General features: G+C 28.8%; 1 protein-coding gene across 1 annotated transcript; it reads right to left on the reverse strand.

Moving 5' to 3' along the window:
* Positions 1-575: 575 nt before the first annotated feature.
* Positions 576-23,321, reverse strand: LOTGIDRAFT_225182 (hypothetical protein; the record flags this gene model as incomplete). The annotated part of the gene is made up of 13 exons (XM_009049350.1): positions 576-3,555; positions 4,028-4,110; positions 4,505-4,652; positions 6,420-6,565; positions 6,850-7,071; positions 7,343-7,493; positions 8,422-8,504; positions 8,680-8,825; positions 9,622-9,715; positions 10,745-10,903; positions 12,976-13,069; positions 13,290-13,393; positions 23,205-23,321. The coding sequence occupies 13 exons, from the start codon at positions 23,319-23,321 to the stop codon at positions 3,297-3,299; spliced, it is 1,806 nt and encodes a 601-aa protein (XP_009047598.1). The 3' UTR covers positions 576-3,296.
* Positions 23,322-23,342: the final 21 nt, after the last annotated feature.

Genomic DNA, 23,342 nt, shown 5'->3' on the forward strand with positions numbered 1-23,342 from the left:
AACGGCAATAAAAATGTAACGTATTATAACTTGTGTGTTTTAACAAAAATAATCTCGAATCTAAAATACTCCGTGAAAGTCCGTTTCCCGACGTTTAATCGTCTGTCAAGGTGCTTTGCTAGATTGCCCCCCTCGATTGCACGTTTGCCCACCCAGGATTATTGGTCAGGCTACGGGCCTGGTTAGACGTGCCACAGCGAGTCTTCACAGCAACTAAATTTTCAGAAGGCACCAGTTTGTTTTACACAGAACTCTGGTACGAGCATTTCGATTTTCCTCCGGATCACTTACAACTTGCTCCCAAGGACATCTGACAGTTACCAAAGTTCTCAATTCTTAAATCGAACGCAACCAAAATTAACAAAAAATTTGATGGTGCACGACATTGTCCAAATAATCTAAAATTGAGACGTTTCTTTATCTGTTCAGTATATAAATCAAGCACTGCAGACTTTGTTACGTCCATATAATATCTATGTTTATAAATCATGCATTATAACTATCTTTAGAAATCAAGCACATAATCAAATTGATCTCAATCGCTTGATAATGAATATGAAGAAAAAGTCTAGTTATTTAAATAAATATATTTATTAGAAATATTTATTCTGAATTAAATATTTATGTACATGTATAATAAAATAAAAAGGTTTGATTATGCCCCAGAAACACAACTCAGTTTTATAGATATGTTAGTCAGAGTAATACATATTGATATATTTGATCACTTATTACATTTGTTGATTTGGATATGATTTCCAAAAATGTTAAAAGTGTATCACATGTCTTTGCCTTATTTCAAGTTTTTATGATTTAAAAATCAATATTTCATGCATTTTTTTTAAAAACATGCACAAACTTTTCTTGAATAATATGCTATAATAAATAAAATTTTAAATTAAATATTGAGTAACTTAATGAATAGCCTTAAAGTAATAAACTACCTGGATAACAATGTTTTTAAATTTTGAGGACATAGAAGATGCATGTCCCATGTATACCAAAACACAGACCTGGACAACCTAACCTTATCAAAATATTAAATATTCTGACATACTGTACAATGTGTTACACAAAAATTACACAAGGATATAGACTACAAATAGTAGGTAATGTTAGGTTAGTTAGTATTTGAAATTTGAATACTTTTATAATATGGACATTTCTATCAAGGGTTTATACTTCTTAATTATGAGTCAATTTGATTCATGTTCATTCATGTTTCCATTTTCATTTTATTTTATTTTTTGAGGATTAGTACACTTGCCATCAATGATCTGATAAAACCCATTTTTAAATGGTGTTCAGCCAAATGTGTCAAAAGTTGTCATAATTCAAATTATAACAATACAATTCAATATTTATCTATTCTTCATGTAGTAATCATTCTATCATTGCACAGAGAATTTAGTTGAATATTTTAATGCTCTTGAACATGTATTCTATAATAATTGTGTCAGATCATAGATGACAATTAAAGTCACCAACAGACAAAGGAATAAATGAAACATTTTGATCTTCCTTTAAATCAGAATTGGTTTTTTAGAAGTATTTATTTCAAGAGCTACAAGGGCTGTAATACAAATATATCTTTTCACTGGGGGCATCCATCTTTGGTGTTATTCAAAATCATATAAAATTTTCTATCATTCATTTATCAAAATAGACAAAACTTATAGTAGAGAAAAATAATAACATAACAATCTATGATAACAATCATAACTATTAACCAAATATAACAAAATATAACAAAATAACATCTTAGCTAACAATAAAGTTTCTCTGGTAATCCTCAAGCTAGTTCTATTATTGCAGGGTTTTGGTTACTAAATTCAAATGAATTTAGTAAATTAATTTTCCAGATTCAAAAAACATTTTTGTTGAAAATTCAAAATGCCATTTAAGATTATTACACATAGCTAAACCAACTATTTTATAGGATTAATTTGATCAACTACAGAAAATGATATTTCCATCTAATACTTTGATAAAACTCAAAATAACAAAATAATTAGTAAAACTTGTTAAAACTTGTTCATTTTGATGAAAGTAATCCTTTAACTTAATATCTTAACCAGTGAATGAAAGATCCAACAAGAATGAACTGATGATAAACTCAAGAATATCATTCTGAAAGGTGGCACTATTGATGGAACAAAAAGAATTCAGATGCTTAAACAAGAAATTGAAAGGAATTGTAAGATTGAAGGAAGAAGTTATTACCTTTAAGACAACCTTGATCTGGTGTGAATTACAAGATAAGGGGTTAATTAAACATCAAGCATACAATTCACTCTCATATTTTGATTTTTTTAAATTTCCTTTCTATTAATGTTTCATTTCTATTAATATTTCACAATATATTCAATTTCATAATATTTTAACATTTTCAATTTTGAATTTTTTTTTTACAAATACAGGGATGGTTGAAGACCTCTTATATATACCATTTACACTAGTATTGAAGAAAGCACAATACTACACACTTTTTTTTTAAATATTTTGCCAAGAAACAGGGTTCATGTTCTTTTTGCAACGGTGTACGAAGTACAATGTGATAAACTGTGTACACGATTGCTAAAGAAACATGGGTTCTTGCTTAAATTATCATATTAAGACTACTGACCTTTATTACAGCACATCCAATTATATAATCATATTGAATAAGTAAAAATAATGACAAAAGACTTGGATTTTACTGATGAATATTTTAAAACTTATTAGTATTTCTTTTAAGAATCATTATAATTTCTAGAGGTATATATGGTATTTGTTGGTCCAATAAAGTTATGTTAAATGATATAAATATAAAATGTAAATTGTTAAGGGTTTTTATTGGGTTGTTACATTGCATTTTTAGCAATAAATATAAAATTACGTATAAAATTGTATTAAATTTCAGTTTATATGTAAGCATTTTATCAAAATAATGTGTAAGTTGAAATTTAGCACTCAGGTTTAAGGTCATCACAACATATAAAGAAAATGGACAGATTTTGTCAAAAATTGTATGACAGATCATAGCAGAAAAGGTATGAAACTTATTTTAAATAATATGAATTATGTGCTAAACTTTCACATAAGTTTATCAAAGGATGTATATTTTGACAGGACCTTAAGTAGAAGTATTGTCTTAAATAAGAAAGATACATACTGATTTTTTCACACCTATGAAAGAAAAATACTTGAGGTTTTTTCAACCCACGGAAGAAAGATACATAATGTCTTAAAAAACATGGCACAGAGTTTCAACACGATCCTTAACCATACAAATCATACATATATACCTGGCACCATTATTCTAGCTCATATTTAGCATCAGGTCTTGTGGCAACATGTTCTGAATATGGTCTGTAGCTACTATCACCTGGTAACGATGCCATAGAATATGCAGCAGGTCTGTTTAATACACCATTTCTCTCAACATCATCTGAAGGATCATGATTCACATCTCTTCCTAATAATTGTTCTTTCATTGTTCGTGATTTATAAGCATTCTTGGCCGCATTCAATGAAATAGTTTCTGGACTGAAAGACGTTCCATATAATCGTACCCTGTAATTAATCAAATAGATTTTAATTTATGACATAACATCATGAGACATTTTTTTATTATCATTATGACTTCAACATTTAACATACGCTTGCCATGAAAAGATGCAATTCACAAACTAAAATATGACTTTAAGCATTTGTCTTGTTTGCTTCCCATGCATGGCATGTAATAAGTATCATGTATCTTCAAAGTAGAAAGCTATGCATTCTTTCTAAATATATAAAGTATCCCAAATAAATAATATTCTTCCAATCACTGAATTAAGATTCATGCTCAAAAATCTTATAACGACTGTTTATTTTCGAATATAGTGCAATTGCAAACTGGACATTTGGTGAAAAATTCAAATTTTTTTTGTCACTGTCTGTAAAAAATGTGCACCGCAAGTTTGGCAAGTCCATTTTAGGGTAAAATACCCCAATATATATGTAACGCTTAAATATTAGTAAAAAAAAAAAAAAAGATATATACCTGTGTACAATAAATATTGTAGTAATAATTATCACAGATAAAACATCAATAGATACCCATAATATCAAATAATTACTTGGTTCCTGTAAATAAATATATAACAATGGTAATTATGTTAAAAAAAATAACAAACAAAATTTCTGTCATTCATGGAAAAGTGCAAATTATGATAGAAAAATCATCTAACAATACAATGAAAGTAAGGGTTACTACACCAGTCTAAGTTTTTTGAGTAAGTTTTAAATTTTATATTCCAATTTGACATTGATGACAGAAAACATAATCATTTTCTCCATCTATCTTTCTTAAAAAAAAAAACAATTTGGTTAAAGGTCAAAATAAAAGGGTTATCAGATAAAAAAAGGGGGGTATCATTTAAAAAAAAAAAAGGTATCAATTAAAAAAAAATTGTTATTGTTAAGTTAACCGGCTTTAAAGAAAGATTATGAAATTTTATGATGTTTAAATTAAACTTACTAATTGCCATACTGGGGATTCCATCTGACTTAATATATCACAATTATTAGTAGTTATAGACTCAGCACCAATACACCAATAGTATGATAAAAACCATTTACTATTTATTAACCATACATTAGTTGTTATATTATCTTCTTTATATTCTCTACAATTAATTACATTGAAAAAATAAAACAATAAAATGATATTACCAGTTTAATTTACTACAAAACTGCCCATATCAAAAGAAAGCACTGGTTGTTCTTCAGTATACCTGGCACAGGTAATAATTTACATATATTAATAATATGGATCAGTTATCTCACTGATAATAACACAAATCAGTTATCTTGCTGATAATAACATGAATCACTTATCCCATTGATAATAACATGAATCAGTTATCTCACTGATAATAACATGAATCAGTTATCTCACTGATAATAACATGAATCAGTTATCACAATGATAATAACATGAATCAGTTATTTCACTGATAATAACATGAATCATTATCTCACTGATAATAACACAAATCAGTTATCTTGCTGATAATAACATGAATCACTTATCCCATTGATAATAACATGAATTAGTTATCACAATGATAATAACATGAATCAGTTATCCCATTGATAATAACATGAATCATTATCTCACTGATAATAACATGAATCAGTTATCCCATTGATAATAACATGAATCAGTTATCTCACTGATAATAACATGAATCAGTTATCACAATGATAATAACATGAATCAGTTATCTCACTGATAATAACATGAATCATTATCTCACTGATAATAACATGAATCAGTTATCCCATTGATAATAACATGAATCAGTTATCTCACTGATAATAACATGAATCAGTTATCACAATGATAATAACATGAATCAGTTATCTCACTGATAATAACATGAATCAGTTATCTCACTGATAATAACATGAATCACTTATCCCATTGATAATAACATGAATCAGTTATCACAATGATAATAACATGGATCAGTTATCTCACTGATAATAACATGAATCACTTATCCCATTTATAATAACATGAATCAGTTATCACAATGATAATAACATGAATCAGTTATCACAATGATAATAACATGAATCAGTTATCTCACTGATAATAACATGAATCATTATCTCACTGATAATAACATGAATCAGTTATCCCATTGACAATAACATGAATCAGTTATCTCACTGATAATAACATGAATCAGTTATCACAATGATAATAACATGAATCAGTTATCTCACTGATAATAACATGAATCACTTATCCCATTGATAATAACATGAATCACTTATCTCACTGATAATAACATGAATCAGTTATCTCACTGATAATAACATGAATCACTTATCTCACTGATAATAACATGAATCACTTATCTCATTGATAATAACATGAATCACTTATCTCACCGATAATAACATGAATCACTTATCTCACTGATAATAACATGAAACAGTTATCACAATGATAATAACATGAATCACTTATCCCATTGATAATAACATGAATCAGTTATCACAATGATAATAACATGAATCAGTTATCTCACTGATAATAACATGAATCAGTTATCACAATGATAATAACATGAATCAGCTATCCCATTGATAATAACTTGAATCAGTTATCCCATTGATAATAACATGAATAATAATGCAGGCCTTCGATTATATAATGCTGTAAAGATATTTAGCGTGTTTGGCAAAGGAAGGGTTGGTATAATTGAGAACAGTAAATGAAAGCTATGTATGATTCATAACTTTGAAACAAAGAATTAATAATGAAAAATACACCAATGTCATAACAAGTTTTCCACATAGTAAAAATGTGTTTAAATTCCCATAAGAATGAAACATCCACCACCATTCCTCAAATAAACCACATATAAAGGTTGTATTACCTAATTTGATCTGCTGTTATTTCATCATACTGTACATTAACATTAGTTATATTATTATCATGTAAGTATTGTAATGGTTCATACATTTCAGCTGTTAATTTGACACCTTTTCGACTTTCTAAAGTTGTATCTTCTAGCCACCATAACTGAAATTAGTAGAATAAAATACTGAAGACAAGCCATTATAACCATAGGGATTTGAAGTTGTAATGGTTAGTCTCTATTTTTATTTCTTGTTATACAAAGTTTCGACATGCAATGCTGTTATAGAAATTATTATAAATTATAAGCTTAATGTATAAGACAATGAGTATACTGCTAATGATGTCAAATTCTGAGTAGAGTTACATCCCTTACAATGGGCATAAACAAATAAATTTATCTTCTGTTCAAAGTAGGCGTCATTTTAAACTATACAAGATAATCTTACATTTTGAAGTTTGAGACCAGCTCTCTGTATAGCATCAATAGTAATATTAATAGATTGGTTGAAATAAGGATGATATATTGGTGGTAAACGTAAATCAAAGATAACAATTTTATTAGTTTCCACTGCTAGTTGTATAAATTCTTCTAATGTTGGTATAGATTGATTTTTATATATAATTTTATCTTCTTCTGTTAAACTACTTACACTCCACATTGGATCAGTCTACAACAAATAAAAACATTTCTATTGAACCAGCCATCTAATGAAAGATGTAAGAATCTCCTTTTGCTGTTTTTAGGACCAATAATTGTAATTTTAACAGAAAAACATTGTAGCAGGTATATTGAGATTTCTAGGTGAAGCATTATACTGAACCATGATTCAATTCAAAATGTCCCGAAGAAACCAAATACAACCATATTAACATTAATGTATGTTTCATATACAAACTTTGTCATCCGAAAGAGAACAAAAACCAAAAACAAACATTTACCTCTAAAAACCAACCTCCAGCATTTAATTTTTTGACATCAGATATATTAAACATAGAAACATCATCATCTATTCTATCAGGGAACACATCTTTAATATTTGTTGTTCTTCTTAATGTACTATCATGCATTAAATAAGGGACTCCATCAAAACTACAATAGAAAAATAGATTATAGGTACATTGTATTTGTCTGCTATAGAACATAATCTTATCAATCAGTTTCAACTATACTTTATAAGATCTATTAAAATTCTTACAGACTTTGAGGTAGTAAGTATATTTATTATAATTTGGACTGTCCTTGACATCTTATCCATGGAAATATCTGGATATCAAAATTTTGATTAAAAAAAAAAATCACAAAAGAATTGCCTCTGATGTGACTCTGCCTTCAGAAAGCTATAAATAGTGAAGAATTCACACTTGCATGACTTGCACCTAGAGATCATTATTTGAGTAAAACAGGTCCTACACTTAAGATCAAGGATGTCCTAAAGGAAAGTTTTGTCTTCCTTTGTTCTTTTTACTATAACCAAAGAATCCAGTAAATCAGGTTACTATGATATTGGTTCTAGAAACTGACTTGAAGGAATCCATCTTTAATACATTGTACACCAATTTCACTCTTACCTCGTCAATATCCTATATTCTAACCTAGTTACGGTATTTTAATGTTTTATTAATTAGCAACTTCCTAATATCATCAACCTAATAGACTGGGTATAAGTTAAACTACTTAAACTTTTCAATTAAACACAATTTTTTAAAATATTATTTGTAGTTGAAAAGGAAATGAGTTATTTCCTTATACATATAGAATTTTTATTTAGATTTATATAGATTTTGCAGTGTTATAAATAAAAACTGTTATGTATCAAATTTGGTTATTGCATTAAAATCAAAACTGAATTATAAATGGTTATAATGTTTAATATTGTCAAAATACTGCTGAATTAGATGTCAGTAAATACAGCTCAGATTATCTCAATATGTTTTCAAATTTTAAAAGTAAAGTGAAAGGAGAAGAATTTTTTACCTAAAATTTGCAAATTTCTATGTTTTAAATAATAAATAAATACCTTATCACAACATCTGATTCATAACCATAAACTCCACTTTCATTAGCTTTTTGGAATGCTATTAATGTATTTTCTGGGGCAATCTAAAAAAAAGGTAAACAAAGCTATTTAGTGGCCACTCTTTTCAACCAAAAATAATAAACATGCCTTGATATATCATACTTCAAAGGTGGAATATCAGTTCAACATAAGAAATAATAGAAATATTACTATAAATAGATCAATGAGGGTGAAAATGGAAAATGGAAGTAAACTTACTCGTGATGCTCCTCTATGAGAGAGTAATTTAGGTTTTGGTGGTAATTCTTCTATAGATATAACACATGGTGATTTGATATAAAGAGGTGTTATGTACAAACCAACCATTATAATAATAAAGAATAATAATAATGACCATTTTATAGCTGAAAAATACAGGTTAATGACCATAAATAAACAAACAAGATTCATATATTTCCTATACAAACCAACAGTCTACTTTTTTTCAGTAACCTGCCTTTTAACTTAACAAATCTAAGTTATGTAAATAACTATTTGAATGATAATTTAATAACAAAATATTTTTACTGTTAAAATAGAGCTCAAAACATCAATACAGAGATATCTGAGGTTGCCTGAATCTCAAACCTAGTTATGAGAATTTTGCCTGAAAAACTTGCTTTTGGGGCTGCCCCCTTTGGCTCTGCGACTGTTGGGCTTTTGATAAAAATTAACCTCTCAAATACTGACTACATTAAAGTCAGAAAATTTTATTCAGACAAGAATGGTAAATTTTACCAAATGAGAATTTCTGGGCTTAACCCAGAATCAAATATTCAGTAATAAATAAACATTTAATGTTTGTTTACATTATATTAATATAGTTGTTTCAGAGAAAATATGTCAGATAGATGTGGTAAAAGTTAAGAAAACAGTATAGTATTTATTTAACATTTCATAGTCAATTGTAGACTACACAATATTATCTTAAATTACATAGTCTTATAGTGAACAGGAAATACCAAACAGACTTTTTAATTCATTACTTAATTTATAATAATTGACTCATTCATCCAAGAATTTCATTCAGTAATGATGAATAATATATACGCTGTGGGAGGTGGGGAGAGGAGCATTGGGGTGCCTTGAGTCAAGAATAGGTCTATTGCAAATAAAAATGGAAAATTTAAAGATTGAGTGTTAACAATTTTTTGACTGTACCTAGGTTTCTTATTTTATACCACTGTCCAGCTATCAACCATGTTAAAGATGTTAATAATATGACAGTGCCTATCTGTAAGAATGGTCCTGTAACCTGGAATAATTATAGTAATAAAAGAATAAGTTTCTGAGGAAAACTGAGCAAGCTACATTTTTGTACTGATACATCTTTACTTTGTCAGGCTAATAATAAGTGTGTCTAATACCTTGATATCATCGGGCACTTTCCTTGAATCTGAAGAGAATGCTTCACTTTGATTTGATTGTATGCTTGTAAAGACAGAAATTCAGAGCCATCAATAGAAAGAATGTTACATAACAGCTTATTGTTTACAGTTGTTAGGTCTCACTGATTGGCTATATTTGAAGTGAATAATCCAGTCAGATCACTGCATTTACAAACTTCAATGATCCAAAAAAAATGCCTAATGATATCAAGGTATTAGACCTAGACACACTTCCTAATAGCTTGACATAGCATGAACATGGAACCAATACTACAACTGTTTTCAATAACATATTTTGGGGAGAAGGCAAATGTTAAAGGTAGATTTATTCAAAAATAAATTGCATCAACCTGGGTAGAGAATAAAATATCTAGTCTATCAGAGTCTGTCTCTATCTTGTAGATAAGAATCAATAATATATATAGACATCTGGATTGTTACTTTAAGGTAATTAGAATGTCAAGATCATCATGACATGTTGATTTCAAAGAAACATTCCTTACATTTTAGTGTTTACACATTCAAAGACATGCTTCTATTCTTAACCACTTCCTTTTGCACTTCAATAAACTTTAATATAAATCTAGAACACTCCTTCTTGAAAAGATTCCTAACGCCCACACTAATGAATTCCTACCTTTAGCTGCACACACAAATGCAATACAGCATAACATAAAATATGAATTTAATCTTTTTTGCAAAAATCATGCTGGTCATATATGCCTTAAAATTTTGCATGCAAATAAGATCAAGTTTCTGTGAGGAGGTTTGGACAAAACCATCACCAAGACGCTTCAATTAACCGTTTTCTTTAAACTGATACATGCTGCGATTACCACGAAAATATCAAACTTTCTTAAACCATTTATAAATAAAAAGATATATTAAAGACTTACCTTTAATGATAAATAGAGAACATAGAATTGTGTGGCCCACTGGTTATCTAATGCTATACACATAGCAACACAACACAATAACGTGGCAATTATCAATACAATATGTATTGGATGGATATAAAGTTGATGACCATGATATGCATGACATAAATACAAAAACTGAAAAAAATATTAAAATTAACTATTACATAAATATAATATTTCTCCACACAAAATCAAAAATTGATTGCAGATTGCAGCTTTTTAAATTTTTGGTTAAAGAGTTGAGGTGGCTCAGATTTAGACACTTGCTCACTAACCTGGCCAAGGCAGGCATGGGTCCAGATAAAACCTTCAGATATATCAACACATGAAAGATCCTGATAAAATTTACTCATCACACACTCCATAGCATTGCCCCTCCTAATTAGCAAAACAGGTGCAACAAGTAAGATGTAAAAACTCATTTCCTTTTTATTTTTTTCAAAGGATGTATCCCTTTCATTTGATGAAATTCAGACTTTGATTGTTATTTCAGAAGAGTTGGCAACTAGCAGTACTTATTCTTGAAATCATCTGTTATTGAGAAGGTGAATTAATGCAGCTGCAGCTTGTAATAATACACTTAAAATTACATTCTCATCAGAACAGCTGATTTTCTCTATTTCTATTTGTGATATTAAGTTCAACTAATTTGGCTACCTCTAACTTTATCTTAATAATTAAGGCCTTATTATTTGTACACTTTTCAAAATTACAAGACTAAATGAGAGATTGACAAAAGACATTTTCCTTAAGGAAAATGACATCTACAACAATCAAACTCTTATCAAACTCTTGTTTTCCTCATCTTCAAATATCAAGATCATTAATATATAGATGTTTGTATATAGATCTAGAATAAACATCTATAACACATACTACTATCAATCTAGATAATAAACAATTTGTTTTACATCAAAACATACAGTTGTCAGGTTAAAGGTTAAACATCTGAAATTCTATCACTCTGTATTTAATATACATATATTAATGAGTTTCATTTAATTACTTTATTTTTACTTGCACTTTATCTTCATTAACATATTAATTAATTGGAAACGGGATTTTAGAAAATTTGCTTAACAAGCTGATTTACCCCAATTTCAGCTTTCTGTATCACTCTTCATAATTAAAAATCCAAGTATGGTTCTCTACTAACAAAATAATACAATGAATGAAAAGGTTGGACTCTTCAAGGATGTTATTAACTTTTTATCAGGCAGATATCAATGATATCAGTGTCATTACTGCCTTTGAGATTGTCAATACTGGTCTGAAAGTACAACAGTCTAGAACCTCTCATGATTTCTCAAAGGATTTGATTATTTGTAAATGAACAGCAATTCAGATTTGAATTTGCAAAGTGTTAAGGATAGCTGAAATTAAGCTCTATTCGCTGATAAAAGCAATTATTTAGAGGGATACATCTTTATGATAATCCAATAAACAAATCATATTTGCATACAAAGATCTTACTGACAATAAATATGACCTGAATGGTATCTAACTTGACCTTGTTATGATAAAAACATATTAAATATGTAAGAAAGAGTTATTACAAATATAACTAATTTAAATTAGTATAATAAGGTTAATAAATATTCAAAGTCACTCATATTATAATGATATATATATCAGTTATTTCATAATTTACTTATATCAGATTTCAATGACTTATATTACATTATAAATCCTTCTTATTTAGATTTATACATTCAGTTTTAATAAACAAAAATAATTCTTTTGAGTAGAAAATCATGCTGGGGTTAGTTAAGTTAAAGAGATGGTATGCAAAATTTTCATTTGTTAAAATGTTTTAAATAATACATGAAGAATATGATTTAAAAGGGTTAATTAAAAACAATGTGCTCAATATTTCTAATTGAAATCTGTGATAAGAGGAGAAATATATTTGAAATATTGGGCACTTTGTTTTATTTGTGTGCTATTGAGTTATAATTATATCTATTATGACTGAAATCAATAAAATTGCGACCAGTTTAAAATAAATTTCATAGATATTTTTATCTCTGACTATCAATTGAATGGATTAGGGCTGAAAATCAAGTCATTTAAATCAGCCTGCAGATTGATTTGTTCATAAAAACTGAAACCAAAAAGCTTTTCTTCTTAGATAAGGTCCATCAGTCTGTTCAACAATTCATTTTAATGATTGGTGACCAATGAAAAAAGTTGAAATCTATACTTACCATAACAATAAACATGTAACCAAAAGCTGCACATGTTAAACCTAACATTATCTTATACCATGGTACCCATGACTTGATAAGTTTAAACATTTGCCTGAAAATATCAATAAATTGAAATTGAAATTTTTAGAAAGAAACCTTGAAAGTCTGCTTTTATAAAATATACTTCACCAAATGGCAAAAAGGTAACCATAGTTTGTACTGGTAACATCATGAATAAAGGGTTACTGATATCCTAAATTAGGACATGGTGTTTCATGCTTATTAGAAGGTTGATATAGGAAATGTATGAAAACAAAAACAAAGTAACTTACCAATTTAAGTCATCAAAACTGTTTTTAGCAATTAACCAGAAGTAGAAATAGAATATGATAAAGAGGAATGTTATTACAAATAATGTAAACCATAGTAAATCTCTCTGAAAATATAAAAAAAAAAACATTGTAAAAGACCAAAAAAATCTGGCATGATTACACATTTACAAAGCCAGAATTGAGAGGATTGTCTTTATCAAAGGCAACGTTTATTGTTTATAACAGAGTTTCTCAAGTAAATAAGCTGAAGTGCCACTTTCATTGTTCCGAATTGCTACAGTGCCATAAACCTTGGTTTATAAGATATTTTGCTAGGTTTCCACAAATGTGGAGGATATTCAAACGTGAGCATTCTTAGTAACAGGCCATTGCTTCCATTCAATAACATCACACAGTATTTTTCACATCACAATGAATTGTTTTAATTAAAATCAACATGTTAATATATTTCTGTGAGTTACTACATTTATGATCGAAGGAAATTCTAAATGTGTTCATTGAAATTTTGCTATTACAAATGTAAAGCTTAGACATGATTATAAAAATAAATAGTAAGAAATATTCAATATAATAAGAAAAGACCACCATCAAATATCATAAAGGACAGGCTGTACATTCAGTTGTACAAAATAAATAACTTGTTCAAGTATAAAGTAAATAAATGGTAAATGTATTTCTGGACATCTTTTGTTATTATTTAAATCTTATCAAAGAATAATAAATCTAAACAATATGATGTAGAATATATGCAACCTACAGATTATTTTAATTAGAATGAATTGATGCCAAGTCTTATCTCCACAAAAACAATCAGAGTCTGTACTTTTTATATAAAATTAAACAATTCCACTTGTTTCTAATAAATTAGTCTCAAGTTTTATCATCAATTTGCAAGATAAGACTAACAGGAAAAAAAAATTCCATACAATAATGATAAAAAAAAAATCCCTAAAGGGATGCAGTTGGCTACATATTTTATTTGCAGCTGATATAGCTCAAACAATATAAAGAGATTAAATAATCTATCACATATTGCTTGTTGTTACTTCAATTTTAAAGAAAGAACCATTATTGGGCATGAATGTATCTAAAATTTGAAGTGCCCATGCAAAACCTCTAGATTAGCTTATTCTTACATTTCATTTTGGTCAAAAGGAGAATACCAATTGTTATACCTATTTAACATTTTCTTAAAATGTCTATCTCATGTACACAACTTTTATGCAAATGATACTCAAGGTGCTTTTTTGGTTATTGGTATTTATATTATACATTATATGTTTATCAACATGGGCACCCCTAATGTTACTTTGGTGTAATGGACTTAATTCTGACCAATGTATCATTATTAACATTATTATAACTTAAATTCAAAGTACAGTGACAATAGAGATATAACGCTTTGAGAGACCTTGTGTTCTTATAAGAGTAATGACTGACTGGCTTGCAGTAAAACCCTTGATTTTACATAAAACTAACATAAATATAAAAATAACAGTTACAATTACCTTAGTTCTAAAAGCTTTTCCTATGGTACCAAATAGAAATAGATGTAACATATCTTCTATGTATCAAGATCTATTTCACACTTTAATAATAACACTACTCAAAACATTTAATTCACAGTTACTTATATTCCTTGTTCAATCCAACTTCAGATGGTTTGGTAGAAACAACAAACTACTGAACGGTACCGAGAACTACAGTTAATCTCATACTAACATAACTTAACATAAATCAAATCCAAATTACCACATTCCTGACAAAGCTCCTACAGTTTTATGCCTAACAATCTCTGTACCTCTTGAGTTCGACATTTTTATGGAGGTAGTAATGTACCTAATCACCATTAATAAGTTAGCAATAATTATCAGATCATGATAGTTTGTTTATCTAAGCACTAACTTCATCATTGTTTGGTTCTCTATTCTTTAGTGATAATTAAGGTAGGATTAAACTAATGGGATTTGTAGTAGTAGTTAATCCTCACTTTAAAGGCAATGGTTAATGAATAGAGTATTTAACCTTGACTAGCGCTTCAACACCTATTTTAATTGAAACTTAGAATAAAAAGTTAGGATAGGTGTAAGAACATTGAAAATATTTTTTAAGACACTGGCCCCAGGCTTATTTTAATTCAGTGTCAAAGGAAACCCTATATTTTATCACAAATTGATCAATTAGATGACACATTATTCATGAAAAAAATGGCTGGTTGTAGATTAACAAAAAAGAAACAATTTGGTTACTCTCCAGAGGATATGAAATGTGCTCCCAGCATTCTCAAAACACTCAGTTCAATTTTTCTAAGATTTTCTATTAAACAGAAGCTGATGTAGTTAAATTTCTGCTATTTGTAAACCATTTCAGATTTCAAAATTTGTTCCACATGAAATTCAATTCAAGGCATCACATATGCTTTGCAGGAGAATTGAATTGATTGAATTGACAAGTACCCAAGTTATTTTGTGTAGGTGTAAAAAAGTTTTGATCTGTGACAACTGAAACAAAAAGTGGACAAAGAACATTAACACATTCTTCCATTAATTACACATTGTTTCATTCCAATTATCGCACACAAAAATAACTATGCAAGTCAAGATTTCAAATTTTATCAATTCTACTAACATTGTGCACATGGGCCATTAGTTGGTAGCTAATATTGTAAACCCGTTGAATGAACAGAAATATAACTACAAATCTATCTTCTGCATAATTTGTAACAGTTGTTCAGTAATTCAATGAAAGTTGTAAGTACCAATTTGAACTCTACTTTCCAGAGGTGTGTCTCTAGTATTGATATTCTGTCTGCTTTATTTAACTCTCAGTTGGAAGTATATTTCAAGGATGGTTAATCACTTGATACAAAATCTTTAATGTTCTTTTCATGTTCTCATTAGACCTATTTAATAAACTGGCTCATCAGGAAATTTAAATCTCAGAAAGTTAATAGGTTATAATTAACCACTACAGCCTTTAAGTATATTAATACTTTCATACCATCATCATCATCAATTTAGCCAAAACTATTTTGGTTCTTGGAAAATCCACTTGGGTCCTCTTAGAAAGGATACTCGAAATAGCCAAAATTAGTGCACTTCCTTAAAGTCAAAATGTCAAATTCTACTTAAAAAAAATCCTCAAATTCTATTTATAACAAAATCATTAAACACTTAGCATAGTCTTAAATTAACTTAATGAGTAGGAATTTAATCAATACAAAATTTAATTAGTGAACATAAGGAAACAAACATCAAATCAAGGAAAGTGATGTCCCCTTTTAGATGTCATGCCAACTGTGATGCCAACTGTTGCAGGAGAAGTAAGTATACATATATACAACACTTCTCCAAGAAGTAAGTAAACTTATATATATCTATAGCCTATTAATATATAATGTCATACTGTTAATATTATTGGACAATAAATCAAAGAGTAGTGCAATAGCTCAGTCGGTAGCGCGTTGAATTGTTGTTTGCTAGGCTATTACCATTAGGTGCTGTTGGTTTGAATCCTCCTCAAGGTAACAAAAATTCTGATGCCTGTGCCAGTTCTTCTGAGGGTCGGCCGTTTGTCAGCTCATCATAATTTCTATATAAAACTCCCATCCTTACTCTATTGTATCATCAATTATCTGCTAGATACTGGGAAATATATCTAGTGAGATAACTGTATCATCTTTAAATGAAATGAAATGAATGGAGTTTTACGTCCTACTTTTCTGCACCATGTGGGCTAATAAAGACGGGCAACGCCATATAGGGTGCAATGAGGGAAATTTTGCCAGGACAGCGACATTAGCCTGCTCTTTTTTCGATTTCAAGGGATCTTTAACGTGCACAACCTGTAGCACACGGGGCCTCGGTTTATTGTCCCATCCGAACGACTAGACGCTTTTTCCATGTCAGCCCCCCGTACCTGCATCACTGACAGGGGGAAACCGGGTTGAAAAGTCCGAAGGTATTATCTCGACCTATGCCGGGATTGAACCATGGACCTTCAGGTTAGCGAGCAAGCGTCTAACTCACTGAGCCACCTATCTTTAAAAAAACATATCCAACACTTGAATAATACTGATATATTTCAACCCAAAAGATTTTTACTTTTAATCAAGTCCAAATGATAACCATAGAGTAGTCAAAATTGTGGCTCACATATTTCATTTCATGGCTACATTTTTTGGGAGGATCAATCTTACAGAATGAATATTCTGATTTAGTGTGAATATAAATGCCCAAAATTTAGCTCATGAATGTTATATATGAGGACATGTTTCTTTAATATCTGATCATTCATCAGAACATCACCAACAGACAAATTCCAGATATCACCAACATAAAGAAGTTCTGGTTGCTTTTAGATAAAAACTGACACCTGGATCTTATTTCTACCTTACATCATAGCTTACAGACTTATGTTATCATAAAATGATCAAAATACTAGTAAATACCACTCTTTTATATGATCTCACTAATTTTTCTTTCACACTTTATTTGAAATGGTGGCTTGCCAAATGATTGAGTGGGTGTTTCTTGTAATGAGAACCTTACATCCTGACTTAACATATCTTCAGTAGTTCAAATCATATTGATCTTAAGACTGTTTAAAGGAATACTACCTCTTAGAAAGAGCAGAAAATTCAAATTCTCAAACTTAGTCAATAACAGTATTCTTACATAGTGTCATAATCATACAACAAAATCCCTTTCAAATAATTACATGTATCTATAAAACTATCAGTAATTATTAGAAAACGTTGACATTTTTGGAACTTTTTTCAATACTTGAATTAATTCGTTTGAAGGTTTCGTTGAATATCAAAGAGATTCTATGTTATGAATATATCTAGTCTTATTGGCCAAGTTTGAGATTAAAAGTTTATGTTCACTGAGTAAGCATATTTCTTTAAGGTATTCAGTAATTATCTACTTGACAATATCTAGATATAACCCATCATACTTAAGCTTATATGTTGACCTATCAAAAACCATATTTCTGTCGCAGATCATAATAAAAGACAAGCAAGGAAACCACCCATAGAGCAGGGTGCTTTAAAAGATTAAAGAATTAAATTGCAACACTATTACCAAGTTATTTGTAGGTATGTCATTATAGAAATATTTGTGTGGACCACTCTTTTTATTCGCTCTTCCCACTTACACAATATCTTTGTCAAGTCATAATAGTGTATTATTTAATATGTAAATCTGGTAGATGTTGAGTTATTCAACTGAAGTTTGAACAATGGAATGTAAATTTGTAGAGTATTATATAAGATTCTTAAGATTTGAGTAAAAAAAAAGATTTTGAAACACTATCCTTTAACTACACCAAAATAAATAGCAAATGTCATTTTATCCACACCTTCTTCTTCTATTGAGACATTAAGGTCAAAATATACACCTTCAAGTCTAGCCTAACTTCTTAACATCATTTTATATAAGATTACATCTTCTATTGTAGTATCTTGTAGCTATATCTTACGCTCAAATAAACACAACTTAAATTTTTGTAGTCTTGTTTCATAGTTTTCCTTTTATTCATGTTTTTGGCAATAAAGTCGTAGAAATATCTAAAGTCTAATTCAAGATGTATTATGCAAGACTGAGTCTAGTTAAAATTTTTCAAACTTCATGTGAAGGTAAATTCTGATATGAGAATAGTTTATTGAGTGGTTTATTTAAATGAGAAAGTGAAAAGTGGAATATTTTTGTCAACAAGGTATATGGTGTTAACAGAATATGGTAATGACATCTTATATCACAGTCAAGATAGTAAATCTTGCAGTACTACTAACATCAAAGTCATATCATATTATAAAGAAAAGTTGGGAACTAAGAAATTAAACTAAAAAGTTGACAAATGCTGACATAGGCTGATCTGAAAATATTCTTGTTGATGTACCATTTCTCTAGTCTTATAATAAATAATTTTCTGTTATACCATGATGCCTCCTGTGGTAATCCACATCTGATTAAATGGGTTGGTTACCCCTGAACCATAAAGGATGCACTATCACCTAATCAAATGATCATATTAAAATAAGCTTATACCATATAATTCTATTTCAGTATTGAATATTCATGATAAAATAAGTAAAAAGATGTTTCTATAATTGACAACACTCATCAACAATGTCAATGTAATATCCAAACATTACCTTATTTCTGAATAAGATCTTCTTCATCATTATTTATTATTAAAATCAATTAAACTAATTCAATAATCCAATGATTTCAATTTGTTCAGCAATAATGATGTCTGTATGAAATCACTAAGTCACTCACTTATAATCACTTTCGCATTCACTATATTAACAGAAGCAAATGTTACAGAAATTCAATCAATTCTAATATTGAATAAATCTAAATCTGTATTCACCAGCCGTAAGGAACCAAGTGATTATTTACACCACACCTTGTCAACAAATGACTAGAAACAATAATAAACAGTGTGTTTTTTGCTGCCTTCCAGATTGTTATAAGTTTATCACGAAGTGTTCTCAGTGTTAAATACCAACCTACTATACTCCACACACTTCCTAAACATATATACTAAAACAACTTGAAACTTAACTTCCTAATTAAAATTCTAGAGGAGTTGAAGTTGAGGTGAGGTTTTCATCTTACCAATAATTAATAAGATTAGTATAAAACAAGAGATAACTGTGTCTTATAATGACTTTATCAACTCATTCATTCACTCACTTGATGGCACAAGACATTTTATACTCCATCGTTTTATTTCTATTCAATGAAAGTCAGATTAAAGCTTATAAGCTTATTTATTCTGATTATTCCAAAAACTAGTAATGTTTTCAGTGTTAAAGTAATACTGGTAGTGTTTATTTTTTTAGTAACATAAAAGTCTTCAGTTCATAAGTTATACAAGTACTTTTTGAATGTAAGCTTAGAACTTTACTTGAAAATGATAGAGGAAATGAAATTTTGTGCTTATATAGGTATTGAGGCCTGAAATCAGAAACATTGTAATTCTTAACTTTTGTGTGTAAATTATTTTGAACATTATAGAAACTTTCCTTTAGACATTGTTCATATCATTTAGTTTCTTATAACAATTTCAAACTTAATAGATTACAAATGAATAACATAAACATAGGTAAATTCTGTTAATTACTTATATTATGTGATAAGATATATGACTTTATATGGTCATTTGTATAACTGGATATGAACAATGATATCACACTATCAGACACAGGAAGTTGGAACCTGTCCAAATGTCAACACTTAAAGACTTACAGTAAGTTGCCCAGAAAAAAGATATTACAGAAATACTAAGAAGCCAAATTGAACATTATAAGTGTTGCTACAAGCCACATGTTTAAATTTGCTTTTAATAACCAAAAAGAGATTAGAAATTATGCTAATTCTCACTAATAATTATTATAGTTTTTTGTTGGAGGTAATTTCACTTAACCAGGAAAAGGTTAAAATGACATTATTAAACCAATAAGTTTATTCATATAAATGGCAACATTTTCAAAATACTGACTTTTACACGTGCAAACCACAAATGTTACATCAAATAGCATATAATATAGAGTGTGACAACAGAAGGTTGAATTTAGAGACATTATTGATTGTTTGAAAGCAGATGATGCAATAATGATAAAATATCATTGAAGACCTCTAGCATGACTATTTATGAATAAACTTACTATTTACTTTACTACAAGCTATCATGTTTGAAGCGTTACAAATTGCTTTTCATTGAATTTTCCAAGCATCGAAATTTGTCATTAAAATTCTGGTTTACAAATAAGATATGAAATAACACCGAAAAATGTGTTTGTGTTAATACAAATGAACTGTCCATTCCAGTAAAGGCAATTCATCATAAAGATAGAGGTAGGGAATATAAATCAACTCATAATTTTCTTATATTGTGTTCAAAACTAATCTAGGTGCTATATATAGGTGAAAGATAAATTATCATCAGTGAAATTATGATTGATCATCATCTAAATTACAATACTAATATAATAGAAGAGGTTTGCACCATGGTGAACCTTTTAACACATTCTTATTTTTTTGATATTTTTCAATTTTTTCACTACACTAATCTATTTTTACACAATTGTTTTGTGTAATGACAATCAGCAAAAACTCCAGAAGTCATTCAATTGAAAACTACTTGTAACTAAATACTGAATCATTTAAGAAATTCAAATTAATATGAAAGTAAAAAGGACATTATGCAATTTCATGCTGTAACATGAACAATACATAAATATCTGTTATCATACTGTTTAAATGATTTAAAAAATATTGTTATAAAATACAGGTGTGGAAGGCCATAAACTTGTTACTTACTGCAAGTCTAGGCATATCTATTCATTTTCATTAAAGATTTATTCATCCGTCTTCTTCTCAATTAATACAAAAAAATATAATTTTTACTAACCCATTTGACCTTGAATTCTGGCCGTTTATTTTTCCTATTAACCACTTTATGTTCCTCCACATCCATGATAGAAAATATTTGAAATGAAACAAGTCAACTGAGACCAGGATTCACACAAATTAACACCAATACTATTGACAGACAAAATAGTTATGACTTCACACTATTTCAATTTTACTACTTTGTATTGGTTGACCCCAAAAAACATAGTTTATTCACTACAGTGAAATAGGTAGAGCATAATAAAAATTAAGGTCCTTTCGTTCACGCATAAACCTGTACAATGAATATTCAATAACGTGCGTAGGAAATCATGAACAAAAGAAGTCAAAGAGCATGTTGAAATTCCCTCCCTTGATCCCTTATACAATACAAGTGAAGCAAATAACAAGAGTTTTATCATAACTAACGGTGATAATAAATAATAGATTGACATTACAGGTGGGCTAAACTCATCCTCAACTTTTATTGGTTTTCCACGTTTCTTTTTTTTATTTATCATGACAAGGAATTTTATAATTACTTAATATACAGATCAATACCAATAATCTTCATATCTCAAAAATCATAATTCATTCAAAAATATTGTGTATCACAATTATAATTGTCATTAGTTTAATCAAATAAAGAAACACGTTTATGACAATGTTTATTTCTAACAGGATATATATTTTTAATATACCCACACCCTATAAATATTTGAATAAATTAAAATAGTTAGGGATAAGATAACTGCACCTAACCATGTCTGAATGTGATTGGTTAACATATATTTCACCTGTGTCTTATTCTGGACAATTCCTAATCAAATTCAGCAAAATTGTCTCATTGAAAAAATTAAAGCAACAGTCCCACAATCATTTACTTAAAGTAGTGCAAGAACATTAAAGGGATTGTAAAATGGTTCTCTAAATTTTTCATGTGTATCGGGGACACTGATAGCATCAATTTGCACCATTCAAATTTTCATTCCGATGTTTGTAGTTCTTGCAATTCCACTTAAACTAAGTTTTATGACCGCACTAAAGGGGAGGAACGAAAATTGAAATGGTGCAATTAAAAGCTATCAGTGTCCCCGATACATATAAAAAATTTAGAAAGCCTCTTTCAAATTCCTTTAACTGCATCTTCTTATTATTGTAAGCAAAATGATTTTCAATGACTATTTTGATGTGAATTATGTGCAACTGTTAAATTAGTATTGATAGTCTTTAGATGACTAAGCATTGATTACATGATAAAGTTTAATAATTGTACAATAGCTGAAAAAAAAAAAAACAAGCACTTCTTGTCCATTTAGAGATAAATGACAACTACTAATTAAAATTAGATTATAATATCAATTCTTTTGTATGATTTTCAATATTTTTTTTTTTCTTGTAATCTAACAAGTTTTCTACCACAATCACCTTCTATTTTCAAAATTCAAAGCGTGTCATGTAGACTCTGTTGAAAATTTCTTGCTATAAAATCAGAATAAAGACTCACCTTGCGACTGTCCCTGGTGGATTGTTTATAACGATGCCATCTACATCCTAAAACTCCAGTCATACATACTAAACAATAATTATGACGATAATATTGAAGTTTAGCCTGAGTTACCATTTTCTTCTTCATTATCACAGA

This window comes from Lottia gigantea (genome assembly GCF_000327385.1).
Source record: "Lottia gigantea unplaced genomic scaffold LOTGIsca_134, whole genome shotgun sequence".
NCBI lineage: Eukaryota > Metazoa > Mollusca > Gastropoda > Lottiidae > Lottia > Lottia gigantea.